The sequence below is a fragment of the Cervus canadensis genome, chromosome 12 (genome assembly GCF_019320065.1).
Source record: "Cervus canadensis isolate Bull #8, Minnesota chromosome 12, ASM1932006v1, whole genome shotgun sequence".
Lineage (NCBI taxonomy): Eukaryota > Metazoa > Chordata > Mammalia > Artiodactyla > Cervidae > Cervus > Cervus canadensis.
Window position 1 is genome coordinate 30,728,174 of NC_057397.1, and position 26,877 is coordinate 30,755,050.

Genomic DNA, 26,877 nt, shown 5'->3' on the forward strand with positions numbered 1-26,877 from the left:
AGTGTTCATTCAATATGGGAACACCAAAGCATCACTGGAAGTAGAATGGTATGTAGATATGTTATTAATACATAGGATTCCTCTGGGGATAGTACCATAACAGGTGGAAAGAGTTATTTTGATGACCTGATTGCAATAGGGGTTGAAACCCCCAAAGAACAGGTTTGAATGAGACCCTTTTTTGCTGCTCTGTCTAATGTTGCTGGTGAAGTGAAAGTCATGGAGCTGGTTTTGCCCAGTTGGTTGCACAGATTGGAGCTGAACTTGCTTGCTCAGGGCAGTGGGGGCAGGGACGGGGGTGGCATTGTTCTGCTTCCATCACTGTTCCTTTTATCTCCTTTCCTGCTCAGCACTCAGTCTCTCCTCTTGCTGAATGTAAGACTGTATTTTAAAAGATAGTGGTATACAGGTTATTAAATTATCAGTATGATGCTTGAGGGGCCCTTTTCTTCCTTTGTTGAATATTTATTACCTGCTTTCTCTGTGCCAGTCACCATGATGGTTGCTGCACAAACAGGTTTTGACACCAGTTTCAAAACTATTTTTTAGGGAATTCCCTGGCAGTCCAGTGGTTAGGAATTGGCATTTTCATTGCCAGGGCCCAGGTTTAATCCCTGGTCAGGGAACTAAGATCTCATGAGTCTTGTGCCACAGCCAAAAAAAAGTTTGTAAAAAATTTTTAAATTAAAGCTGTGATTTATGTCGGAGAGTGTTTTGCCTATGTTCTCCTCTAGGAGTTTTATAGTTTCTGGTCTTACATTTAGATCTTTAATCCATTTTGAGTTTATTTTTGTGTATGGTGTTAGAAAGTGTTCTAGTTTCATTCTTTTACAAGTGGTTGACCAGTTTTCCCAGCACCACTTGTTAAAGAGGTTGTCTTTTTTCCATTGTATATCCTTGCCTCCTTTGTCAAAGATAAGGTGTCCATAGGTTCGTGGATTTATCTCTGGGCTTTCTATTCTGTTCCATTGATCTATATTTCTGTCTTTGTGCCAGTACCATACTGTCTTGATGACTGTGGCTTTGTAGTAGAGTCTGAAGTCAGGCAGGTTGATTCCTCCAGTTCCATTCTTCTTTCTCAAGATTACTTTGGCTATTCGAGGTTTTTTGTATTTCCATACAAATTGTGAAATTATTTGTTCTAGTTCTGTGAAAAATACCGTTGGTAGCTTGATAGGGATTGCATTGAATCTATAGATTGCTTTGGGTAGAATAGCCATTTTGACAATATTGATTCTTCCAATCCATGAACACGGTATGTTTCTCCATCTGTTTGTGTCCTCTTTGATTTCTTTCATCAGTGTTTTATAGTTTTCTATGTATAGGTCTTTTGTTCTTTAGGTAGATATACTCCTAAGTATTTTATTCTTTTTGTTGCAATGGTGAATGGTTGTTTCCTTAATTTCTCTTTCTGTTTTTTTCATTGTTAGTATATAGGAATGCAAGGGATTTCTGTGTGTTAATTTTATATCCTGCAACTTTACTATATTCATTGATTAGCTCTAGTAATTTTCTGGTAGAGTCTTTAGGGTTTTCTATGTAGAGGATCATGTCATCTGCAAACAGTGAGAGTTTCACTTCTTCTTTTCCTATCTGGATTCCTTTTACTTCTTTTTCTGCTCTGATTGCTGTGGCCAAAACTTCCAACACTATGTTGAATAGTAGTGGTGAGAGTGGGCACCCTTGTCTTGTTCCTGATTTCAGGGGAAATGCTTTCAATTTTTCACTATTTGAGGGTGATGCTTGCTGTGGGTTTGTCATATATAGCTTTTATTATGTTGAGGTATGTTCCTTCTATTCCTGCTTTCTGGAGAGTTTTAATCATAAATGAGTGTTGAATTTTGTCAAAGGCTTTCTCTGCATCTATTGAGATAATCATATGGTTTTTATCTTTCAATTTGTTAATGTGGTGTATTACATTGATTGATTTGCGGATATTAAAGAATCCTTGCATTCCTGGGATAAAGCCCACTTGGTCATGGTGTATGATTTTTTTAATATGTTGTTGGATTCTGTTTGCTAGAATTTTGTTAAGGATTTTTGCATCTATGTTCATCAGTGATATTGGCCTGTAGTTTTCTTTTTTTGTGGCATCTTTGTCTGGTTTTGGAATTAGGGTGATGGTGGCCTCATAGAATGAGTTTGGAAGCTTACCTTCATCTGCAATTTTCTGGAAGAGTTTGAGTAAGATAGGTGTTAGCTCTTCTCTAAATTTTTGGTAGAATTTAGCTGTGAAGCCATCTGGTCCTAGGCTTTTGTTTGCTGGAAGATTTTTGATGACAGTTTCGATTTCCTTGCTTGTGATGGGTCTGTTAAGATCTTCTATTTCTTCCTGGTTCAGTTTTGGAAAGTTATACTTTTCTAAGAATTTGTCCATTTCATCCAAGTTGTCCATTTTATTGGCATAGAGCTGCTGGTAGTAGTCTCTTATGATCCTTTGTATTTCAGTGTTGTCTGTTCTAAATTGTTTTTTTTTTTAATTTTTTATATTGTCACTGCTCCTTAAACACAGAATAAAGATGAAAAGCTTAAGAGGATCAAGTCTTTATCAGCATTGATTTTCTTGACCGTCACTTTCAGTAAACGGAAGCTGCTTCCATTTCATTTCAGTGTGATTGCTGTCTTTGAGTTTTCTCCTTTCATCTTGCCTCTGTGGAGATCATATCTGACCTCCTTCTCTGAGACTGGCTGTCCAGTGTCATTGGTGAGATGTTACAGCTCAAAGTGGTTTAGAGATCACTGGATTAAAACCGGCCTGTTTAACAGAGAGGAAAATTAGAACCTTGAAATTGATCCAAGTTGCATCACTTGCCAGTGGCAGGGCATGGGGAGAACTCAGTCATCTTCAGGCCTGATCTCCTGCATCACCACACAACCTCTCCCTAAGCATGATGTGTATATGTACGTGTGCATCTGTTTATTCATCTGTCAGCACATCCATCCATCAGTACATCCATCCATCCATCCATCCATCCACTCATCCATCTCTCCATTAGTTCATCCCTCCATCTCTGTTTCTTTCTTTTTCTCAGCACATCCATCCATCCACTCAACATCTCTCCATTAATTCATTCCTCCATCTTTCACTTTCTGTCTTCTTCCTCAGACTTCCTACTCAGGTGGATATATGTGAATTCATTTTCAAGATAAAGACTCAAAACACATTTTGGTCTCTAATCTGAAATGCAAAATTATTTCCTTTCTATCCTGTAAATATTATTTGTAACTAAATGTGCTTTTCTCCGGCTTCCCCAGTGGTGCAGTGGTAAAGAATCTGACTGCAAGGCAGGAGATGTGAGTTCATTCCCTGGGTAGGGAAGATCCTCTGGAGGAGGTTATGACAACCCACTCCAGTATTCTTGCCTAGAGAATCCCATGGACAGAAGAGCCTGGTGTACTACAGTCCATGGGGTCTCAAAGAGTCAGACACGACTGAGCATGTACACACACATGCATTTCTCAGAGACAGAAGTTATATAGAGACATGCTTTCACAAGTTTTCAACAGAAAAGTTTATGAGAGAATCAGGCTTAAAAATGTAATTCATTGTCTGTGTTTCTACCCCAGAACTGCATGCTGCTCGGAGGACGGAAGAACACAGATGTCCCTCTAGAAGGATACTTGGTAACGCCAATACAAAGAATATGCAAATACCCTCTACTTTTGAAGGTACTTTATGTGTTTTCTTCATTGTTGCATTTCCCTTGTACCTGTGTATTTTTGCTGGTGATCTTTTTAAAAATAAAAATTTTCTTTTAAATAGTCTGACATTCTAAAGAAAAGACAAATACAGTTATTGGGAAAAAATAGCTATTTTGTCACTAATTTATATAGAGAGTAGGGAACAAATGTCCTGGGAATAGAGACTTTTTGTGCTCGTCATAAAAAAAAAAAATAAAAATACTTGTTTGAGTTACCTGTAGTATAAACACAATAGTTTCAAGATAAATCCCTCTTAAGTACATTATGACCAGTTTATACAGCACTTTATTTTATCTTCAGTAAACCTGCTGTTGGTGTATTTTTTTCCTTTCCCCAACCATTGGTGACTTCTTGATGCTAATGAAGGTAAGGCTAAGTTACATAATCTCAGAGCCTGGTTTTTCAGTCATTATTACAGGTAATGGAGTGGGTCACATGGGATAATAAATGATAGAACATGGAAAGACAGTTATAAGAAAACTCTGCCTCTGGAAGACAGGAAATGCCTATGGTCATAGGTCCATGGCCTTGTTACAAATGATCAAAAGTTTTATTATGGAAAACACATTGTAATGTAGTAAATATTGCTCATAATATAGGGATATATGAATAGATTAGAATAACAGTTCTGGAAAGGAATTTTTTTGGAAATGTGACATCTGAATAGTCAGTTGGGGGTAGTGGTTGAACATTTGAGTTCTGAATTCAAGTCCTATGCCTTCTGCTTACTAGCTGCATGAGTGAGATTGTAATCTAACCTCTTAAAGGCATGGGTTTCATGTATGAAACAGAAATAATGATGATGGTATGAAATTGTAATAAATACCTAAAAGAATGTGTAAATTTATGTATATCTCTGTATACATATATGTATATATGTATATCTCTGTATACATAGACATACATGCATATGTATTCATATAGGAGTACCTAATAATTGATTAAGCTATTTTATACAAATCATTTAGCATAGTATGCACTCCTTAAATGTTAGCCATTATTACTCATGTGTATTTGATTCTGATTTATTTTAATATATTAACTACTTCTTAGTATCTAAATTAAAAAACAAACTCAGAAATACTATGGACATACTAACTGGTATTCTTAATTGATTTACTTTTTGAGAAATAGATGTTGTGAATTTGAACTAAAAATATGTTTTTTCATTTTAGTTTTTGTCAGTTGCATACATTAGATTTCAATGAAAATTTTCTTTGAAAAGGTTTTTTTTTATTAAAAGAAAACAAGTTTAAATCGCTTGGTTAGCTCATATAGAGAGAAGCTAGCACAGGGATGTCCAGGTCTGTAGAACTGTGGCACAGTCTTCAGGGAGTAGACAGGGTTGATGCAAATGTGACTCCCATCTTTCTGGTAGTCCCTCTGACCTCTGATTTGGTGACAAATTTGCATGCATTCTTATCACTCCTCTTATTCCTATTCCTGGTTTTGGAATCCTGAAGATTTAAGAATCAGAAGAGATGGTGATATTAAAAGAAATATATCAAGTCAAGTGGTTGTTCTAAATCAACTCATTTCTGATTAAGGATGACCTCAGGTGACCTCAGAGATAGGAACATGGACATATCCTTGCTTTAGGCAGAAAGGTCAATTCAGAGCATCTTCAAGTCATGGAGAAATGACATCTTTTTGCTTTTTGAAAAATTATCATCGCAGATAAACAGGAAAAAACTACTTGTGCAGTAGATATATTGGTATTGATATTTTTCTCCATTGTACCATCAACTGAAAAACTGAGCTGGTATTCTGTTTAATTTGGGTTGGTTTTTATTTATTCATTGGAAGACATTAGGGGATTAGGCAGTGTTTTAAAGAAAAGATACCTTGGTCTTAATTGTAGAACTTGAAATACTGGCTTGGCCAACCACCACAGGGTTCATAGCCAGTAACTGACAGATTATTACTGGTCATTTCTTTTGCTGTCTCACAGAATCTAAATTCATGTCTCAACTCCAGAGATACCCACTTGGCACAGGCCCATGGGAGCCCCGGATCATAGCCCGTAGACTGCCTTCACCACGTCACATAATTTACAAGTAACACTAAGACTTGAGGGTTCCTGGAGAAGCCTGCATCTCTCTTCTTTGGATTTGTGATCCAGCACAACTTTTTAAACCTGACCTTGGCAGTGATATAATGTGGGTCCTTTTGGTGCTGGTTCTGTCAGAGTGTGAATATTTTGAATGCAGGGTCAAAGTTGATGGCAGAATTTTCAACAATAAAGAACATCAAGAGAGCATAACAACTGCATATTTTCCCACTGTGTTAAGAATTTAGAAAATTCTCTTCAAGATTTGCCTCCAGATTTCTCTAATTGTGTTAGTTACATGATGATGGCAACTGTCGTAAGGAAACAAATGACTAATTAAAAAGCAATGTGGTCACAGCTGTCTAGACAGTGGGTGAAGATGTTTAATTTTGTGCTTCTAAATAAGACCTTTTAAATAAGATTAAAGATTACTCTAGATCGGATATCCTGAATGGAAAAAAAAATAAAAAGAAAAAAAAAGGAAAAAGCTATTGAAGGGTGTATAGAATTCATTGTAGAGAATAAACTAAGAGGGAAACGACCAAGTTGTTGGCAAAAACAGCATAAATTGCTCCTTTAATGATGGAGTATTGCGGAATTTATAAATTACTTGTTTTACTAGAATATGAGACAGTTTAAAAATTTGTTTTATTTATGACACTTTTTTTATAGTTTCTCAAAAAGTGTTAGAAAGTAAGGGGCTTAAATTATTTTTTAAATTATAGGACATAATTGTTTGATGGTTTACCATCACACTAGAGAAATGAAATCAACATATAAAAAAGTCCTCATTTTGGAGTGCAAGTCAAACATAAAAATTATAAAAACTTATAAATCATATTAAAAAATTACATGCTGTAGGTTAGATATTTGATAGTTTGAAAGGGGGTATCTAATTTAGTTTTTAAAAACAACATCATTTTAAGGGAAAAGTTTAAGTGACTATGGTGTATGCAGGTGGTGACACTTATTCATTCAGTGTTTTATTTTGGGTCTTGATCTTGGAGGAGTTTGTGATGTCACTTCTGAAAGTGGTTCTCACGATCCTTGCAGTTTTCATTTCCTGGTCAGTCTGAACCTGCTGTCCCAGAATGCTGAAGATCAAAGGGCGATTTGTTTTTTGTGTATAAACAGGAGTTGCTTAAGCGGACTCCAAGGAAACACAGTGACTATGCAGCAGTCATGGAAGCTCTCCAAGCCATGAAAGCCGTCTGTTCCAACATCAACGAGGCCAAGAGACAGATGGAAAAGTTGGAAGTTTTAGAGGAGTGGCAGTCTCATATTGAAGGCTGGGAGGTACAGTCATCGGACTCAACAATTGATCTTAAAATAGTTTTGTTATGTCTTATGCTGTGCGTTGTATTACTGGCATTGGATGGAACCATAAATGGTCCTTTTTCTAGACAATGGTAGAGGGCTCTAAGTATTTCCAAAAAGTGCTGTCATTATTCTTTTTAAATATCTTTAAAGGGGTGGTTAATTGACTTAACTTCAACCTGAAAGTTTTGCAATAGAGCCGATCACAATGGTGTATATCATAAACTTCAATAGCTCAGTGTTTGTGCGGTGTGATAATCCTTTCTCTAGTCTTAACTTCGGTTAGTTGTCCATAACCACAGCCTGAGTCCTGGGGAGAGAAAGATTCCAAACCTGTGTTCTGATATTATTATTTTCAGACTCTAAACTAGGTATTTCATGGTGAATGTTATTCTAAGTCTATTTCATCTCTCTAAATTTGAATTTCTTCATTTCGAAGATGAAGGAACTGGCTGTGACATGATTTTTAAGGTCCACTCAAGATGAAAAATTTTATGGTTTCATGATTTACTACAGAAAGATTTTTTTGAAATGACAAAAAAGCCAGTGAAGAGTGATATTCAGAATCTGTAATATGTTTGCAACTGTAGTAATTTTGCTTGTCAGTTAGTTCATGCAGTTGGAGCTCTGTATTATTTTGTGTGCTAAGTCGCTCAGTTGTGTCTTGACTCTTTGTGACCTCATAGACTATAGCCCACCAGGCTCCTCTGTTCATGGGATTGTCCATGGAAGAATACTGGAGTGGATAACCGTTCCTTTCTCCAGGGGATCTTTACTACCCAGGGATCAAATGTGGGTCTTCTGCATTGCAGGTGGATTCTTTACCATCTGAGCCACCAAGGAGAGCCCATATATTACTTTAGCACTATAATAAACTATAATAAATTGGGTTTTCCTGGTGATTCAGTGCTAAGAATCTGCCTGCCAATGCAAGAGACATAGGAGATGCAGGTTTGATCCCTGGTTTGGGAAAATCCCCTGGAGAAGGGAATGGCTACCCACTCCAGTATTCTTGCCTGGTGAATTCCATGGACAGAGGAGCCTGGTGGGCTACAGTCCCTAGGGTTGCAAAAGAGTTGCACACAACTTAGCAACTCAACAACAACAACAGCAAAAGAATAAACTAAAATTTTTTCTTTAAATTGACTTAATTCTGATGATCAAGAGCTTTCAACTAGGATAATTTCTTATTGTTATAAAGTAAGCAGTCAAGATAATATTTTTAAAGGGTAAGAATATTTAAAATGTTTGCAACCCAATATTATCACACAAATCCAAGGGGGTTATTTTTATCTTTAGGGCTTTATAATTAACTAATTTGTTTTTTATCTTCAATTTGTTGGTTTCCATTTAGACCTAACCTATATCCTTTCAGATTTGCAAAGAAACCTCAAACACTGACCCCAGGGAATGCTCCTATTTTTCTATTCTTCACCATGAATCTTTTAAAATGCTAACTGGGATATGACTTCTCTTCCTCCTTTTCTATATTCTTTCATTTCAAGTATTCAGGGTCACTCTTATTTCAGCATGAATGCTACTTATTTCAATCAGTTTAAATGGTTGTGTATTTTACAGTTGATTCATGATGATAATTCCTTTCTTGAAAAACAATTGTCCTGCTGGGTTGAGAAAAATGGAGGAAAGTTTGCTTTGCCATTCTGTTGTCACTCAAACATTGGAAGAAACACCAAACTTGCTTTAAACTGCAGGATTTGTCAGTGACTTCTGCCAGGACTTTTACCAAAATAAAACCTTCATAAGACTCTTTTCGGTTCTCTAGGGAAGTGGAATCTGTCATAATTTTGTTTCTTCTTCCTGTGTATCCTAAAAATTGAGGCTCCTTCATAAATGAGAGATTCCTTTAAAAGTGTTGCTATTTCTTGCACTGTTCAGGGTCCGTTAACTACTCAAAGGAATAAGGCTGTGTGGTCCACACTATGTCCTTTGTAGCCTTAACAGTGGCTGTCCCAGCCTCACCCGCTTTGGTGGGCTTATAGAACTTGGAGTGGAAGAGACAAATGGAACCGGGGGACAGAGGAGGCTGGTGGGAGCAAATCTGATGTGACCACAGTTCCAGGTACAGGGCAGAGAAGATGAGTGTCAAGTTCCAAAAAGAGTGGCAAGATGAAGTCCCCTTGAGTCAGATTTGAAAATGGTTGCCTAAGACACAGCCATACAGTGATTTGAGAGTTTTAGGACTTTAGAGGGAATGCTGTCTGGAGCAGGGTCCAGCCAATTGGTTGGAAACTTGTAACAAGTACCTGATTGCACACCTCAGTTCACCATATTGAGAGCAGGGGGAGGCTTTACAGTGTTCAGGCCTTGTCCCTTCTGAGAAGTTAAAGAGAAACTGTGATCTGGTGAGACTCCAGAGGCTCAGAAAACAAAAGGACACAGTCATGGAGGATGCGTTCAGGTGCTGGTAAGGGAGTGGGAATGCTTAGGGCTTTCTTTGAGTTGCTAACAGGAATTTTTGCTCAGCTTACAGACAGCTCTATGTGTGTTCAGAGTGACTCTCATGGGGTTAAGACAAGACCAAGAACAGATGACTGATGGAATGACAGTGACAAAACAGAGTTCCTTCAAGAATTTTGGACATTAGGAGCCTTGAGCTAATGTTGGGTAACAGCTAGTGTTGGACTATAAAGAAGGCTGAGCACCGAAGAATTGATGCTTTTCAACTGCGGTGCTGGAGAAGACTCTTGAGGGTCCCTTGGACAGCAAGGACATCAAAGCAATCAATCCTGAAGGAAATCAACCCTGACTATTCATTGGAAGGACTGATGCTGAAGGTGAAGCACCAATACTTTGGCCACCTGATGCGAAGAGCTGATTCATTGGGAAAGAGCCCGATGCTGGGAGAGATTGAGGGCAGGAGGAGAAGGGGACGACAGAGGATGAAATAGTTGGAGGGCATCACTGACTTAATGGCCAGGAGTTTGCGCAAACTCCGGGAGAGTGAAGGACAGGGAAGCCTGACATGCTGCAGTCCATGGGGTCGCAAAGAGTCGGGTACGACTGAACGACTGAACGGCAATAGCAGCAGCTCTCTGACTCCTTCCAGGAGCTCCTGCAGACCATGCAGACTCTTAGCGATGACACTCTTGCTCCAGTAACTAAAATTCTCTTCAATGGACTCTTAAGCTGGTATACCATAGTGTGCATTATTTCTACTTTCAGTGGGTTATGTTATATTTCAAGTAGATCGTTTAAATATTCAGGGTCTTATTTCCCCATTCATCAAATGAAGGGCACTGAAATCGCAGGTGTAACTTGTCTCTCCAGTGTTTTGTACCATTAAATTTTCATTACGTCCTTTTATGTTGAATTTAAGTAAACAAACAATGGAGATTTATTGTTCTCAAGTCATTTGACATAATAAAAAAGCCTGGCTTTTGAGCAGATTTGGTTTCCAGTCTGGACTCTAACCTTTAGTTTGTGGATAAAGCACCAGATCTCTTCAACATACAGTTTGGGTTATTACAGGGGTCAGTGAAATAAGTGAAAAGTACTTTGAACACTATAAAATGCTCTACAGATGAGAGAGGTAGTATTTTAAAGCTTTGGTTCAGTCGTTAGATTTTACCCTTAAGAAATCCCCTTTGTTTGTCTAATCTATGCACCTAACTACTGAAAGGGTTATCTTACTTAAGTTATATGGTCCCAAGCAACAGAAATGAAAGGAAACTTAATTTAAAAGATATTGAACAGTTCGTGAAATCAATAGAAGAGCTTCCCTCCCAGACTTGAAAGGTTGTTTAGTCAGTAGAAGCTCTTTGGCAGTCTCATCAGTGCCCTAGCTAGAATGGATTGTTCGTTGTTCAGTCGCTCAGTCCTGTCTGACTCTTTGTGACCCCATGGACTGCAGGACACCAGACTTCTCTGTCCTTCACCATCTCCCAGAGTTTGCTCAAACTCATGTCCATTGAAGCAGTGATGCCATCCAACCTCTTCATCCTGTGTCACCTCCTCCTTTTGCTCTCAGTCTTTCCCAGTATCAGGGAGAAGTTCTAATAATTTTTCCATTCTTATGTTGCTCCATTCAAGATTCAAGATCAAAATCCAAGATTCCAATAATCTTACTTGGGTAAATTTTCTCAAGGGAGGGCAGGGGTCCTTAATTGTCCCTCAGCCAACTTCCTTTTGGGGAAAAGTTGATACTCTGTTGTAGGCAATCTTGGTCTGTTTTAACAGTTTACTGAAGTACTATAACCCCCATTATGCAGATTTTTAAAAATGAGGACTATATAGCTTAAATGTTAGTCAGTGAGTCGTGTCTGACTCTTTGGACCCCATGGGCTGTAGCCCATGAGGCTCCTCTGTCCATGGGATTCTCCAGGCAAGAATACTGGAGTGGGTTGCCATGACCTCCTCCAGGGGGATATTCCCTATCCAGGGATCAAACCCACATCTCTTATGTCTCCTGTATTGGCCGGCAGGTTCTTTACCACTAGCGCCACACGGGAAGCCCAAAATAACATTGGTGGTGGTTTAGTCACTGTCATGTCCGACTCTTGCGACCCCATAGACGGTGGCCTGCCAGGCTTCTCTGTCCATGGGATTCTCCAGGCAAGAATACTGGAGTGGGTTTCTAGTTCCTTCTCCAGGGGATCTTCCCAACCCAGGGATCAAACTGGGGTCTCCTGCATTACAGGTAGCTTCTTTACCGAGTGAGCTATGAGGGAAGCCCCAAAATAACATTATGCATATTTAAATAAATATTCAGTGATGATGGACTGTAACATAGGTGTAACTGTGACCATGGAACATATGATAAACTCCTTTTCTGTCCTGGGCTCTGGGAAGCAGTTGGGACTACTGCTCACCTAGAGGTCTCATAGAGCAGGCCCCATGCACACCTCATCCCCATGTCAACAGAGTTGCTGTTCTATGCACTTGAGTGCCTGAGCTCAGGCTTCCAAAGCAGTGTTACTTCAAGTGTTGACGGAACACCACAATGCATCAGAATATACTGAATGGTCCAGGACTTACCCAAGATGTACTCAGTTTCCATCTCTGGGGATAGTGCCAGGGAACCTAGAAATGTTAACAGTCCCATCAGGTGTGTCTTCTTAACTCTGAGATTTGAGCACCATTGTCCTAGACGCTTTGCTCTTTTCCGACGATCTGCCTCGCTTGTTTTATTGCTTCCACACTTGTTGTTTTCTAGCTCATTTGTTTGACATTCTCATTTTGATGGACTCTAGGGCTGTTGAGTGTTTCCTGGCAAGCTGATGCTTTTAACCATATCCTATATCATTTTTGTAGCTTGGCTTCTTTATCCCTAACCCTAGCATCTCTCTTGCCATTTCTAGATAATGAAAAAGAAATTGCACATCATTTTCAAAATATCATAAACCTCATTCATTTTAAAGATAAAGCTGTGAGTTTTTGTTTTTTTCTGCTACAGAGAAAGGTAGATTATATTATTTAAGTGAGAGGAAAATATGACACAACATTAGTCAAAAACAGACATTTATTAAGTGTCTGCTTGCAGATCAGATGAATTTGAAGTGAGAGGAATATTGTGATTACACAAGAGTATATCTACACTTGGCCAAATTTTCTTCAGTATTTATAATACTCTATATATCTGTGTTTCAAGAATTTTTAATGATTTTTATCCACCATTGTCATGGAGATAATACACAGATTAAATCATAGTAAGTCAAAGGCACAGTGGCCTTTTTTTCCTATCTAAAAGATGAATCTGGTATAAGGAGAAGACATTCTTTTAGAATGAGGTTTTTAGACAAATCTGTATGTTTTGACACAGATTCCTTTAAGTGCATAAAGGTTTTCCTAGGATTCATGAAATTATTCATGAAAATATTTCATGTGATGATAGGAGGTTACCATGGTAGAAGGTAGGAAAGGTAATACCAAAACTAATTCCTAAATTCTGTTGTTAAATATTAAAGACATATCACCTCAGTAATAAAACTGTCTCAATAGGATTTAGTAAAATGTGCATTATGTATATATTGTGAGATAAACTTTGTCTCTTTTGGTAATATGCGTATATTGTAAGATACTCTATGAAGCATAACAGGAATTCTAGAAACTGTGGGTGGTTGGGTTTGATGTCCTTACCCCCATACAATTTCATTAATTGATAATTAAGCAGATGCTTTGAGTCACTTGTGGAAAGAAGTGTTGACTTCGAAGAGGTCAATTCATCTTATTCTGATTTTTGATCGGGAGCTGATGGGAATTTGTGGTGATGCCTTCAATATAATGTGTATTAGTGAGAGGTTTGAGAGTTTGTTATGATGTCAGTCTGGATTAACTGAATTGAAAAGTCAAAATATTCAAGTATAGGGTAGAGGAGAAAGACCTAGGGGAATTTTGAATCAGATGTAACATGGGGTTACCATAAATGTGCTAATAAAATCTTGTGTTTAGTTGCTCAGTCATGTCCAACTCTGCTTCCCCAAGGACTGTAGCCTGCTAGGCTCCTTTGTCCATGGGGATTCTCCAGGCAAGAATACTGGAATGGGTTGCCATGCCCTCCTCCAGGAGATCTTCCCAACCCAGGGATCGTACTCAGCTCTCCTGCAATGCAGGAGGATTCTTTACCGTCTAAGCCACCAGGGAATGTGTTGTAGGAGACTGGAGAAATAATAATATCACTCCTATATTCTTCATTTGCCAGCTCAATCCAAATAGTTGTATTCAGTTTTGGAGGTGTTCATGTTATGGGAAACCCTGAGAAGCTGGAGAAGGTCCAGAGGAGAAATAGGATCTTCCAGGTTTCTGAAGTCAATTCATATCATCAAAAAGCAATGGTATAACAAAACCCAGAAGGCAGAAGGAACATCTTAGCTATGTTCAGATTTTGGTGGACCTTTCATGATGAAGGGAGATTCCCAGATGGCGCCAGTGGTAAAGAATCCACCTGCCAATGCAGGAGACACAAGATTCATGGGCTCAGTCCCTGGATCAGGAAGATCCCCTGGAGTAGGAAGCAACCTATTCCAGTATTCTTGCCTGGAGAATCCCATGGAAGGAGGAGCCTCGCGGGCTAGAGTCCATGGGGTCGCAGAGAGTCAGACTCGTTTGAATAACTAACCCTTTCACTTTCAACACATTTCAGCCCAGTGCTTACAAACTCCCCTGAAATTCAGCTCACTGAGATCCTTTCTGATTATGTTTGGCTTTCCAAATAAGTTATGTTTACAAAGAGAGATTGTGTTGGCCTTACTCGTGGGACTATTCAGCGTGTATCTCAGTTACCATCACAAGTAATAGATCCATTTTCTATTTTGCACATTGGTCCCATGAATTCTTCAGTGCTTGGATGATATCTCCCCTGAGGCTGTGTAAGAGGATGGAATAAATGGCCTCTAGCCATTATAGTTAGCTCAAATTCACATTAAATTTTCCTTATATTTATTAATGAAGATAATCACCACAAACAAGTCAGAAAATGTATTGTTAGTATTTCATTCATTTGGAAGACTGGTTAATATGCAAATTAGTATAATACTTCAGTAACCCTTTAATAATGTAACAAATTATCTTCCTGCCTTGGCACTTATGGACTATTGTATGGAATAATCTAAAGTGAAGTGTTTTGTACCTTTTATAAAATTGCTATTGATCAAGCCAATTTTCATAATGTTATTTAGGTCCCTTGAGTAAGAATCAATGTGATGTTTCCTTTTTTACATTTTAAATGCCATTCTAATTTTTTTTCTAAGGGAGAAATGTATTCGCTATAAATTAGAAGTCATTGCTACTGCACTTGAGATTGATGTTTACATTTGATGACAGTTTTTGCTTAATTATCACATGGCAAAATATATGAAATTGTGTGAATGTTTGACAGATCTCCATTTCTATCCATTTCTACCCTTATGATGAAGGGAGAGAGGGAAGTATTTCAAATGTAAAATGTGTTTGTCATATAGATACCCAGATTAGCACAGTGACAATGTCTTAATTAACTTCTCCTTTGGGAAGTTTGTTATTATAGAGTTATTTTAATTTAAATTTTTAATATTAATCAGAAAAATATTCATTGTTAGTATGAAAATATGAAATTAGTATTGATGTTCTCAGTTTTAAATATCAGAAAAGACCAGACATATTTAAAACAGAAGTATTCTTAGAGAGCACACTTAACAGAGCTCTACTGAAAAGTTCCCCATTTTTTTTGTTCCAACTCAGCAAGTTAGTCATGCTAGTTTAGTTTGTAGAAACAACACTTATGACCTGCTAAGTCGCTTCAGTCATGTCCAACTCTTTGTGACCTCTTGGACTCTAGCCCACTAGGTTCCTCTGTCCATGGCGTTCTCCAGGCAGTAATACTGGAGTGAGTTGCCATGTCCTGCACCAGGGGATCTTCCTAACCCAGGGATTGGACCAGTGTCTGCTGTGGCTCCTACATCACAGGCAGATTCTTTATTACTGAGACACTGGGGAAGCCCAATGGCTCAAAATAGACATTTCTGGTCAGTTCACATGACAACTCGTGTGTGGGTTCTCCCAGTGGGCGGTTTCCCTTTGTTGATGGTTCAGGGGCCCAGGCTGCTCTGTTGTTCTTCCTCCTCTCAACCTCCCATGATTAGCACTTGTGTTAAGAATCAGTTTTGTTGCTGATCATATGACCTTCACGGGCACTCCGTAAGGGTTTATTCAATGAATGAGCGTGCCAGTGCATCTTTTAATAACTGTGGTGAAAGGTTTTATGGAAGGTTGCTCTCTTTAAATAGATTTTTTTTCCCTTTTATTTCTTCTTTTATCTTCCTCTCCATCCTAGAAGTGGAGACAGTTGGCCTTCTGTATTCCGGGTTCTGCATCCAGAGTTTCAGCCAACTTCAGATTGAAACTATTTGGGGAAAAAAAAATTACAGAAAGTTTCATAAAACAAAACTTGCACCAGCAACTATTAGATAGTATTTACATTGTATCTATGACTATTTACGTGACATTTTGGCCACCTGATGAGAAGAGCTGACTCATTTGTAAAGACCCTGATGCTGGGAAAGATTGAAGGCAGGAGGAGAAGGGGACAACAGAGGATGAGATGGTTGGATGGCATCACCGACTCAATAGACATGAGCTTGAGTAAACTCTGGGAGTTGGTGATGGACAGGGAGGCCTGGCTGCTGGCTGCTGCGGTCCATGGGGTCGCAGAGTCAGACACGACTGAGCAACTGAACTGAACTGAACTGAACTGAACTGATGTAACATTTCCATTGTATTGGCTCCCCCAGTGGCTCAGATGGTAAAGGATCTGCCTGCAGTGCAGGAGACTTGGATTCAACCCCTGGATGGGGAAGATCCCCTAGAAAAGGGAATGGCTGTCCACTCCAGTATTCTTGTCTGGAGAATCCATGGACAAAGGAACCTGGTGGGCTCCAGTCCGCAGGGTTGCAAAGAGTCTGACCTGACTGAGTGACTAACACTTCCACTTTACATTGTATTAGATCTTAGATGTAATCTTGACATTAAAATGTACAGGGATTGTGTGTAGATTATATGCAAATACTACGCCATTTTATTTACGTCTCTTGAGTATCCTCAGATTTTGGTATCTTTGGGGGTCTTGGAACCATTCCCCCTGGATATGGAGGAACAATTTTATATAAATTGAGACCTGCTAAAAATTGGCAATTACACGTACTTTGCCAATTACACATACAAGTTCATGGAGCTTTTTTCCCAGACCAAGGAAAGAGAGGAGGAGGAGGAAAATGAATATTAGGAACATTCATGTCATGAATGAGTTTGAAATCATCTCCTTTTTAGAGAACAAAAATAACATTCATTATATATGCTGTGTATGCACACATATGTAAAATAACTAAAGAAGACATGGAATCTCTTAAGAGGAGCTCTACTTACTTATACTCACCTGGAGGAGACTGGGTGGGAAGGATACCTAAGCTTAAACTATTTGAACTTTTATCCTGTTTGTATATTGCATCTTGAAATAAAAACAGGAGGAAAAAGACTTAGTACGTGAAAGTTTCTGTTAAGTAATCAGACATTGTTTTCTCCATTTTTCCTGATTTAGGGGTCCAACATTACTGATACCTGTACAGAAATGCTAATGTGTGGAGTCTTACTGAAAATTTCTTCTGGAAATATTCAAGAGCGGGTATTTTTTCTTTTTGATAATCTTTTGGTGTATTGCAAAAGAAAACACAGGTAAGAACATAGACAGGGAATACTTTAAAAACAGTTTATCCACTTCACAGATTCAGCTTTTTCTCTGTGCTTCCATGACCTCATCAGTAAACTTCCATGAATTCTCAGCCCCTTCTCCTTGCTACTTTAAGAAAGAGAACATGTTAGGATTAGAGCCAGGAAATAATTAAATTATTGTCTCTCTATCTTAACGAGCTTTTCAAAAAATTCCTTTTTACCACCTGTGAAAATGAACCTATTTATTTCTTGTAGTATGCTCATCTCAGTTTTTGTGTCTAGCAGCAAGATTGGGATTAGTAGACATGGGTTTCAGGAAAATCTAGAAGAGGCTGTTAATTCTACCTGTATGAAGCTCTTTAAAAATTGTAAGGTCATATGGACACCAAGAAGGGAAAGGGGTGGTGGGATGAATTGGGAAATTGGAATTGACATATATACAGTATTGATACTATGTATAAAATAGATAACTAATGAAACTGACTGTTTAGCATGGGGAACTTTACTCAATGCTCTGTGGTGACCTAAATGGGAAGGAAATCCAAGATGAGGGGATATATGTGTACATTTAATTGACACACTTTGTTGTATAGTAGAAACTAACACAACATTGTAAAACCACTGTACTCTAAGAAAAATTTTTAAAAAATGCTTATTCTCTGCAGGCATAATCTTAAAGAATCACATGAATTAATTATATAATATTCCCGATAAATTTATAAAATAGATATTTTCACTATCATCATTTTGTGGAGAAGGATATTGAGTCACAGAGAGGTTAAGTAACTTTCCCATACATAATAGTTACAGAAATGAATTTTGGACCCATTTAATTCTAATTCAAAGCCCACCTTTATTGCAGATTATGATAAAATGTGTGTGCCTCATGAAAGATGACAAAAAATAAAAGTGGAACACTTTTAAGATAAAGGGATGAATAAAAAAATCATAAGGTGATTCAAGTTGTTTAGGTGCAATTATTTTTTCTCCCAACTTTAGCCAGGTATTATTGACAAAGTTATAAGATATTTAAAGTGTACAATGTAATGATTTAATATAATACACATTGTGAAAGGATTCTCCCACTAAATTAACACATCCATCTAGGTTTGATTATTAAAGACATCTGTTTGAGAACGAGATCTTTTTTTATTAGAGTTGTTCTCATCCTTATATATATGACTGCCCTCAAGGTCAAAGCTTTTGCAAAATTTACTGTACAAATGATGTTACCATTCATGGTCTCATGGCTGTAACTGTTAAATAAATTAAATGATAGGGAAAGTTTTATAAAATCAAAATACTGCTGCTTGGCAAATAGCCTTAATGTATATATAATGTGGACCAAACACATATAAATGCAGAGGAGGAGAGGGGAGAGAGCTCTGCATTAATGCACTTGACAACTTAACTTTTGCTTAGTGTGTATATGTAACACCATACATTAATAATTTAAGTATATATTATGAAATATATATTAATAATTTTAGTATATTCAGTTGTTAGCAGACTTTTGTCAGCAAGTCAAATAGTTCAGATCAATTGAAGTTTCTTGGATGACTAAATGTTGCTTAATCTTCTTGAATTATTTCTTAAAATCTTTCCTCTTTAATATATTTTAAAAGCAATCTCCCCTGAGTGTTGAGTGATTCAAGTATAAATATATCCATAACTGCCTAATTCATTATTTCAAATGCTCATCTGAACCTGAATTTTTTTTTTTTAAGTTTGTGTTGCTCAGTTGTTAAGAGCAAAGGCTGGTACTAGTGTACTATACACAAAATTTTGAAATGTTTTGGGCTATTTTATAAATAAATAGGATCCTTATGAAGGATTATAGCTGTATTTGAGAGACTTACTCTTCAAGTGTATAGTTATCATATTACAACAATATGGGAAAAATATTTTAGAGCTAGTTAATGCTTAATAACCTCGAGCACAGTCCAAGTCTCTTTGAAGAGGATCATAAGTATTAACTGAATTTTATCAGAGATTGAGAAAAAATTACCAGCTAGTTACTGAAAATTGAGAAATGAAGTGAAATTGTGAATAACCAACTTAGAGTGTCTGTCAGAGTGTGATTGGGGATCTTTGATGTCATGTACTGAGCAAAAGCATGTATTCAGCCTCCCGCCTGTGTGTTGTCCTTGGCTCAGGGCTTCAGTGTCTAGCACCATCTTATAGAGCAACCTGAGCTGCTATGAATGCCAGGACACAAGTTAAAAAACACCAAGAGCTTAACGTTTGATATTGTTGACGGAACTAGCATCTCTTTTTCCAAGAATGGCTTAAATTATCTTGCTTTAACAAGGTTTTGCCTTAAGTTTAGTAACCACGTTTTTTGTGTGTGTGATTTTCTTCTGTTGTTGTTAAGACGGTTGAAAAATAGCAAAGCATCTACTGATGGACATCGGTACCTTTTTCGTGGCCGGATCAATACAGAGGTGATGGAAGTGGAGAATGTGGATGATGGCACAGGTAAATGATTGGTAAATTTAAAATGGAATGGCAATAATAAACTCCTTTATAAGATAGACTTTTCACTCAAATAATTCGTCTGCAGTGAATTTGAGCTTAGAAATACTTTGTTAGGCAGAACTGTTGGAGGAGGGAGGGAAGATAAGAGAAAGGAGGACTCTTTTAAAACGGAAAATTATCTTCACCTGAACCGTGTTAGTTTGTTGTTGTTCAGTTGCTAAGTTGTGTCTGACTCTTTGTGATCCCATGGACTGCAAGCATGCCAAGCTCCTCTGTCTTCCACTATCTCCTGGAGTTAGCTCAAATTCATGTCTGTTGAGTCAGTGATGCTATCTAACCACATCATCCTCTGCTGCTCCTTTCTCCTTTTGCCTTCCATCTTTTGCTAAGTCATGTCTGACTCGCGTGACCCCATGGACTGTAGCCTGACAGGCTCTGTCCGTGAGATTTCCCAGGCAAGAATACTGAGACCCAGAGATTGAACCGTGTCTCCTGCATTGGCAGGTGAATTCTTTACCGCTCAGCCATGAGGGAAGACCAAACCATGTTAAACACTAACATTAAACACAGAGATACAAAAGTAGCTGGGAGTGTCATAAACTAGTAGTTGTGTCCATAATGTATATTGTAGTTTGATCATGATGCTATTAAAACATCCAGCTTAGGAGCTGTCATAGGAAAGCATTGAACCGGTACAGGCTTGGAAAACCATTCAAAAAGTAGTGCCAAATCCTTTGTATTCTTTCCTGACAACTAGTTTATTTGTGTAGTTGGCCTGAGGCCAAGAATGTTTGACTTCTAGAAAATGTGGTCTGTAGTGCAGTGTTGGGCAAACCATAGGTTGCAGTACAGTAGTCAGATTTGAATTGAATAAGATGGAAATTCTTAAACTGTTCATTAAAAGTGAATGAAAAGAAAAATGACATGAAATGTTAGTCACTCAATTGTGTTCGACTCTTTGCAACCCCATATATTGTCAATCCCTTGCTGACCCAGGGATTGAACCTGAGTCTCCCACATTGCATGCAGATTCTTTACCATCTGAGGTACCAGGAGTCCCCTAAAACTGAATAGATTTTTTTTAAAGTTCAAGTGTTAATGTTGTGAATTAGGGATGTTCCATTTTTTAGGTCTGACTGCATTTAATATATAAAAGTTTCTTTATTTTTAAAAATTTTATGTTCTTCAATACACATGGATAAAGATATTTTGAAGAATTCAGTGGTTTTGGAGCTTTTTTGATATGAATGGTTGTGTTGCTCTAGTATATATTACATTTGTTCTTTCACTTTACCTATTAATTTTCAGCTGACTTCCATAGCAGTGGACACATTGTTGTTAATGGATGGAAGATACATAACACAGCCAAAAATAAATGGTTTGTGTGTATGGCAAAAACACCTGAAGAGAAACGTGAATGGTTTGAAGCTATTTTGAAAGAACGAGAACGGCGGAAAGGTGTGTATATGGATTGAGCATTATAATACTTTGTGAAGATTCAAATTTAACAAGAAAGCAGAAAATGGGAGTTATGAGGAAACGTTATGAGGAAGTAGATGGTGTTTGACATTCACTTACTTTACCTAGGTGATGTTAGCCCATGCTAAAATACTTTTTGAATATTTCCAATGTTGTTACTGAAATCAAGTAAAAGAAAACCTTACATAGTTAGCAAAATAATTAGACTGTGGCTAGCAGTGTGTTTTAAACAGTGTCTTCATTCTATTGAGACTGCTGTAACAGAAAACCCTACACTGGGTGGCTTATGAACAACAGAAGTTTATTTCTCACAGTTCTGAAGGCTGGGAAGACCAAGACTCAGTATATGATGAGGGCTGTTTCCTGGTTCATAGATGACCATTTTCTCTGTGTCCTCACCTAGCAGAAGGCATGAAAGAGTTCTCTTAGATCTCCTTAATAAGGGCACTAATCTCTTTCATGAAGACTCCACCCTCATGAACTAATTACCCCAAAGGTCAACCTCCTAAAGCCATTACATTGGGAACTAGGTTTCAGCATATGAATTTTGGGGGCATGTGTGCTTAGTTGTTCAGTCATGTCTGACTCTTTGTGACCCTTTGGACTGTAGCCCACCAGGCTCCTCTCTCCATGGAATTTTTCAGGCAAGAATAGTGGAATGGGTTGCCATTTCCTCCTTCAGGGGATCCCAGGGATTGAACCTGTGTCTCCTCTGTCTCCTGCATTGCAGGAGGATTCTTTACCTGCTCAGTTACTGGGGACACCATTTGGGGGCATACAGACATTCACTTTACAGCAAATAGTTTTACTTGATTTAAAATTTGTTCAGTTTTCTTTGTACTTTATTACTTTTTAAAAATTTTTACTGGAGTAGCTTTAGAATGTTGTGCTCGTTTCTTCTGTACAACAAAGTGAATCAGCTCTACTATTTGGATATCCATTCAGTTTTGGATTTCCTTCCCCTGTAGGTCACCGCAGAGCACTGAGTAGAGTTCCCTGAGCTATTCAGTAGGTTCTCATTAGTTATATATTTTATACATCATATCAATAGTGGATATACGTCAATCCCAATCTCCAGTTCATCCCTCCTCCACCTTTCCCCTTTGATATCCATATGTCTGTTCCCTACATCTGTGTCTCTCTTTCTGCTTTGCAAACAAGATCATCTATACTGTTTTTCTAGATTCCACATATATGGATTAATATATGGTCACACTTTATTCTTGCTCATTTCTAAAGAATCATTATAGAGTTTTGCTTTAAGAAACATGCTTTAATAATATAATTCAGTATTTGGAGCCCTACACCAATTGTCCCCCTGTCTTTAACAGTACACTTAAAGTTCCTTGGTCAAATATTTTAGTATCCTAATTATAAAATAAGGCATTTTGCATGCATATTAACTTTTAAGTGTTGTTACAGTGTCATTGAATCAATGTCATGTAACTCCGTAAGGAAATTGTTCACATGGGGAGGTCTAGCTCAAATTTGCTTCATATTTTTGTCAAGATTTGCAAACAGTATTTGGTCTGGTGATATTCAGTGTGTGAAGTTTACCTGCAGGTATTCCTATTTCTGTAATTCAGCCAGGAAATAGAATTAGAAATGTTTTCATAATTAACTATTTTCTTTATCAAATAATTGATGAGAAATGTGACAGTGTTTATTCCTTTCCCCAGAGACTTAGGTAAAAAATATCTCATTAATGATAAAATTCTAGAACATAAAGAGCTTTTCCTTCCATCTTTAGATATTTCCCCTTGAAGAATGTAAAAATTTCTACTACCTTGATTAGATTAGTCATAGTATACATATTTATAAGAATTTCTAAAACATTTAAAAATACTCCTTGATTGATCTTAGATGAAGAACCAGACAGAAAAACTTTAAAACAAAGATCATGAATGTATAACTGACACTTTGGGTTTTGTTGAATCTAACAGTCCATTCAAAGAACACAGCAAATCATTTAAAAGATAGAGTCAGTTTTTCATCAAGTTGAACCTTAGCTTTTTTTTTGAACTGATTATACATATAAATACGTCCAAGACCTGAAAAAGGGAAGAAAACAACAAAGCAGTCTATAACTCTACCTATATTATTCTTAACTCTGCTTTTTAACTTCTATAACTCAGCTTATTCTATTCTTAATGGATTATTCACTGTTATTGGCAAATGTTAATGACTTCTCCATTGTAAATAAAATTTTAATAAGAAGTTTAGTAGTTAGAAGACTAAAAAAAAAAAAAATTCAAGAAATTCTTCTGCCACATTTCTTCATCAGTCCCATCCATTGATTGTCCGTGTGGCCAGAATTGTACCTTTGGCAGTGGTCGCCTCTAAATTTCCTGGCCTGCATTGTCTGTCCCTGTCAGATTAACTTCCGCTCTGCACTGCCAGGTTCTGTCTTTATGCCCAGTCTTCTTGTCTCTCTGGAGCTCCATGCTCACTTTCTCAGTTGCCCCCTGGGCTTCATGTGAACATCCAAGCTCAAGCTACTCAGTGCTGGTTTTCTCTGTACCTGAAACCCTTTGCCCAAGATGCCTTCCCATCACCCTTCAGTTCTCCCATCAACTGTCAGAAGCCATCCTGATTTCTTCTCTCTACACCCACATTTAACCCATTGCTATGCCTTAACAATACCACCTCCCAGGTATTTCTCAACTTATCCTCTTCTCCCGATAACCTGCTATTGTTTACAGAGATTTGAACTTGCCTGAACTTTAGTGGATCCCTCCTAATTGTCTCTCTCTTTTTAAACCCTCTTTCTTTCAGTTTATTCCCTATACTGTCCTCTGAGCTTTGTTTCCAAAGCATCAAAACTTTGCTGCACTTCCCTGCCTTCCCCCTCCCTCTGGTTAAAATTCATAAATGTTCCCCCAGTTCCAAAGGCACGAAATTCACTGAGACTGCTGGTGAGCAAGGACTCCGCCCACCTCTCCATCCACCTCCTGTCCTGTCACCTGAAACCCAGGGCTGTGTGCCTCTTCCTTCAGATGACCTTTGTGAAGACGTTCTCTCTCTGGAAATCCTGTTCGTATCCATGCATTCAAACATGGTCCATCCGTGAAACTTCCCTAAGATAGTGGTTAGGTACTGTGACCATTTCTCTCCCACAGCACAGGTTTTCCTCTAAGGCTGTCTCCAGTGCCACTGTCTAGCTGTGCTGACCTCGTCCTACAAAGGGCTTCCTAGGTGGTGCTAGTGGTAAAGAACCTGCCTGCCAGTGCAGGATATATCAGAGACCTGGGTTGGATCCGTGGGTTGGAAAGATCCCCTGGAGAAGGAAATGGCAACACACTCCATTATTCTTGTCTGGAGAATCCCATGGACAGAGGAGCTGGTGGGCTACAGTCCATGGGGTTGCAGAGAGTCAGACATGACTGAGCAACTGGGCATAACCATGAGTCCTACTAAAGGGGTCCATGGAGTCTGAGATACAGCTCCTCTTCCTCCACCAGCCAAACCGTGTGCCTCTGGGGCACAGTCTGCACAGAGGTGCCGTTTGGCTGCAGGCATCTCACCTTGACTATCTTCCTAGTACCATGTGAGCTTCTTGACATCCAGAGTCCTATCACACGAGCTTTGTATCCACAAATCCCAGCGCGTGGTAGACATGCAAAGAATGGTTTGTTTTGTGAATGCATGAACAAACGAAGGGACTTTTTCAGTGACCTGTCCTGTGTTTTCATTTTTGACAGGTTTAAAATTAGGAATGGAGCAAGACACCTGGGTAATGATCTCTGAACAGGGTGAGAAACTTTATAAAATGATGTGCAAACAAGGAAATCTGATCAAAGACAGAAAAAGAAAACTGACTACGTTCCCTAAATGCTTTCTGGGAAGGTAGGGTTGTTGTCTGGGTGTGTTTCTTTCATATTTTCATGATCTCATGTGTTAACTTTCCTTTAATTATTCATTTTTTCCTAAAAAAATATTCTCCTAAATGTTTTTGAATATTTCTTTACTATCCACATTTCCTAGGCCATAATGGGATGAGGGAGTGGATATAGAGCCAGGAACCCTGACCAGAAAACTGAAGGCATCCATCCATCCATTCATCCATGCCTTTAGTAATTTCTGATAAACTGTGTTTCAGGGGCATGGCAGAGGCTGGGATCAGGCAGCAGCAGGCAGGCAGGCGGGTTTGCCTGTAGGGCAGAGTCTGGCAAGGACATGAGTGCAGGGCCTGAGAGTCACTTAGACTGAAAGGCACACAGTCTAAACTCCCAATTAATTCAGAACTTAGACAGCTGGGCTCAGGATGAAAGGGCATTGATGAAGAGTCTGAAAAAGTGGGTCACGCGAGGGGCCAGGCACAGAGGAGCAGGCAGGGAGGTCACTTGGTGGTTCAGCTCAGAGAAGATCAAGCTTGTGCCTTTGGTTCTGCAGATGCTACTCGGCTGTAGGTGGGAATCCCTGCTGGGTTAAGCCAGAGGGCAGGGTAACTGCCTTCAGGTGGCTCTGCTTAGGAAACGCTCTGTGCCAACTTCTTCCTGTACATTATTTCCAATCTTCAAACACATACTTAAGAGTTAAAAACCTTTATTATTTTTTTAAAGGTAAAGAAACTAGGAGATCAGGGAGTTTGACATGTCCAAGTTCATACAACTAGTAATTTACAATGTCAATGCTATAAAAGTAGACTGGAGAGGTAGTTCAAAACCCAGTCCCCACTCAGATCTGATCCTGCCACGGGCTAGTTGAGAGATTTGTTTTCTTCAGTCACTAAGTAGTGTCCAGCTCTTTTGTGACTCCATGGAAGGTAGCCTGACAGGCTCCTCTGCCCATGGAATTCTCCAGGCAAGAATACTGGAGTGGGTTGCCATTCCTTCTCCAGGGCATCCTTCTGACCCAGGGACAGAACCCGAATCTCCTGCATTAGGAGGTGGTTTCTTCCCCACTAGGAAAGCCCAGTTGAGAGACTGGGGAAGAGTTAAATTTCTCTTTCCTCTATAACAATAGAAATGATTGTATTACTTACCTGTGATACTTACCAAAATGTCTTCTTTTTTTTTTCTTTTCTTCCAGTTTTATTGAGCTATAATTGTGTCAGTTTAAGATACACAGCATAATAATTTGACTTACATACATTGTAAAAGGTTTACCATAATTAGTTTAGTGAACATTAGTTATCTCATTTAGATACACATTAAAGAAAGAGAAAAAATTTTCCCTTGTGATGAGAATGCTTAGAATTTACTGTTAATTTTTATGTGCAATGACAACAGTGTTAATTATGTTTCAGAATGTCTTCTTAGCTATACAGACTGGAGTGGGCTGCCATTCCCTTCTCCAGGGGATCTTCCTGACCTGGGGATTGAACTTGGGTCTCCTGCATTCCAGGCAGATCCTTTACCATTTGAGCCATCAGGAAAGTCCAACATACAAAATCACCATAGACTATTGCCAACACCAACATCATCAGAAGAATATAGGCCAGGAGACCCTGTGCTTGCCGGGGAGCAGGGGGGTCCCCTCTTCAATGGGGGTGGCCCTCACACCAGGTCACACAACAGCAGCAAGCTGTAGTTGCTGGTGTTGGCTGTGCCCCCAGGTGAAGGGAGAGAGCAGATGTGAGCCCCCCCCTTGGCTTAAGAGTCCCATGTTGCAAAGAAGACACCCTTTCTCAGAAGAGGTTGTTCTGAGAAAACCTGAGGCATATGTTCTGAGGCATAACCTCCAAGGTTCCC

The 26,877-nt window shown here is 38.6% G+C and overlaps 1 protein-coding gene across 3 annotated transcripts in view; it reads left to right on the forward strand.

Annotated features, from left to right (window-relative positions):
• Positions 1 to 26,877, forward strand: part of PREX2 (phosphatidylinositol-3,4,5-trisphosphate dependent Rac exchange factor 2) — a 285,626-nt gene that overhangs the window by 78,403 nt on the left and 180,346 nt on the right. For all 3 annotated transcript variants that reach the window (XR_006272238.1, XM_043483105.1, XM_043483104.1), the window contains exons 5-10: positions 3,568 to 3,669; positions 6,887 to 7,048; positions 17,097 to 17,230; positions 19,602 to 19,705; positions 21,014 to 21,163; positions 24,886 to 25,030. Coding sequence is in view for 2 of the 3 variants with exons in the window: in XM_043483105.1 (XP_043339040.1) it covers positions 3,568 to 3,669; positions 6,887 to 7,048; positions 17,097 to 17,230; positions 19,602 to 19,705; positions 21,014 to 21,163; positions 24,886 to 25,030 (797 nt within the window). In the remaining variant the exon portion in view is untranslated. The remainder of the gene's footprint in view (positions 1 to 3,567; positions 3,670 to 6,886; positions 7,049 to 17,096; positions 17,231 to 19,601; positions 19,706 to 21,013; positions 21,164 to 24,885; positions 25,031 to 26,877) is intronic.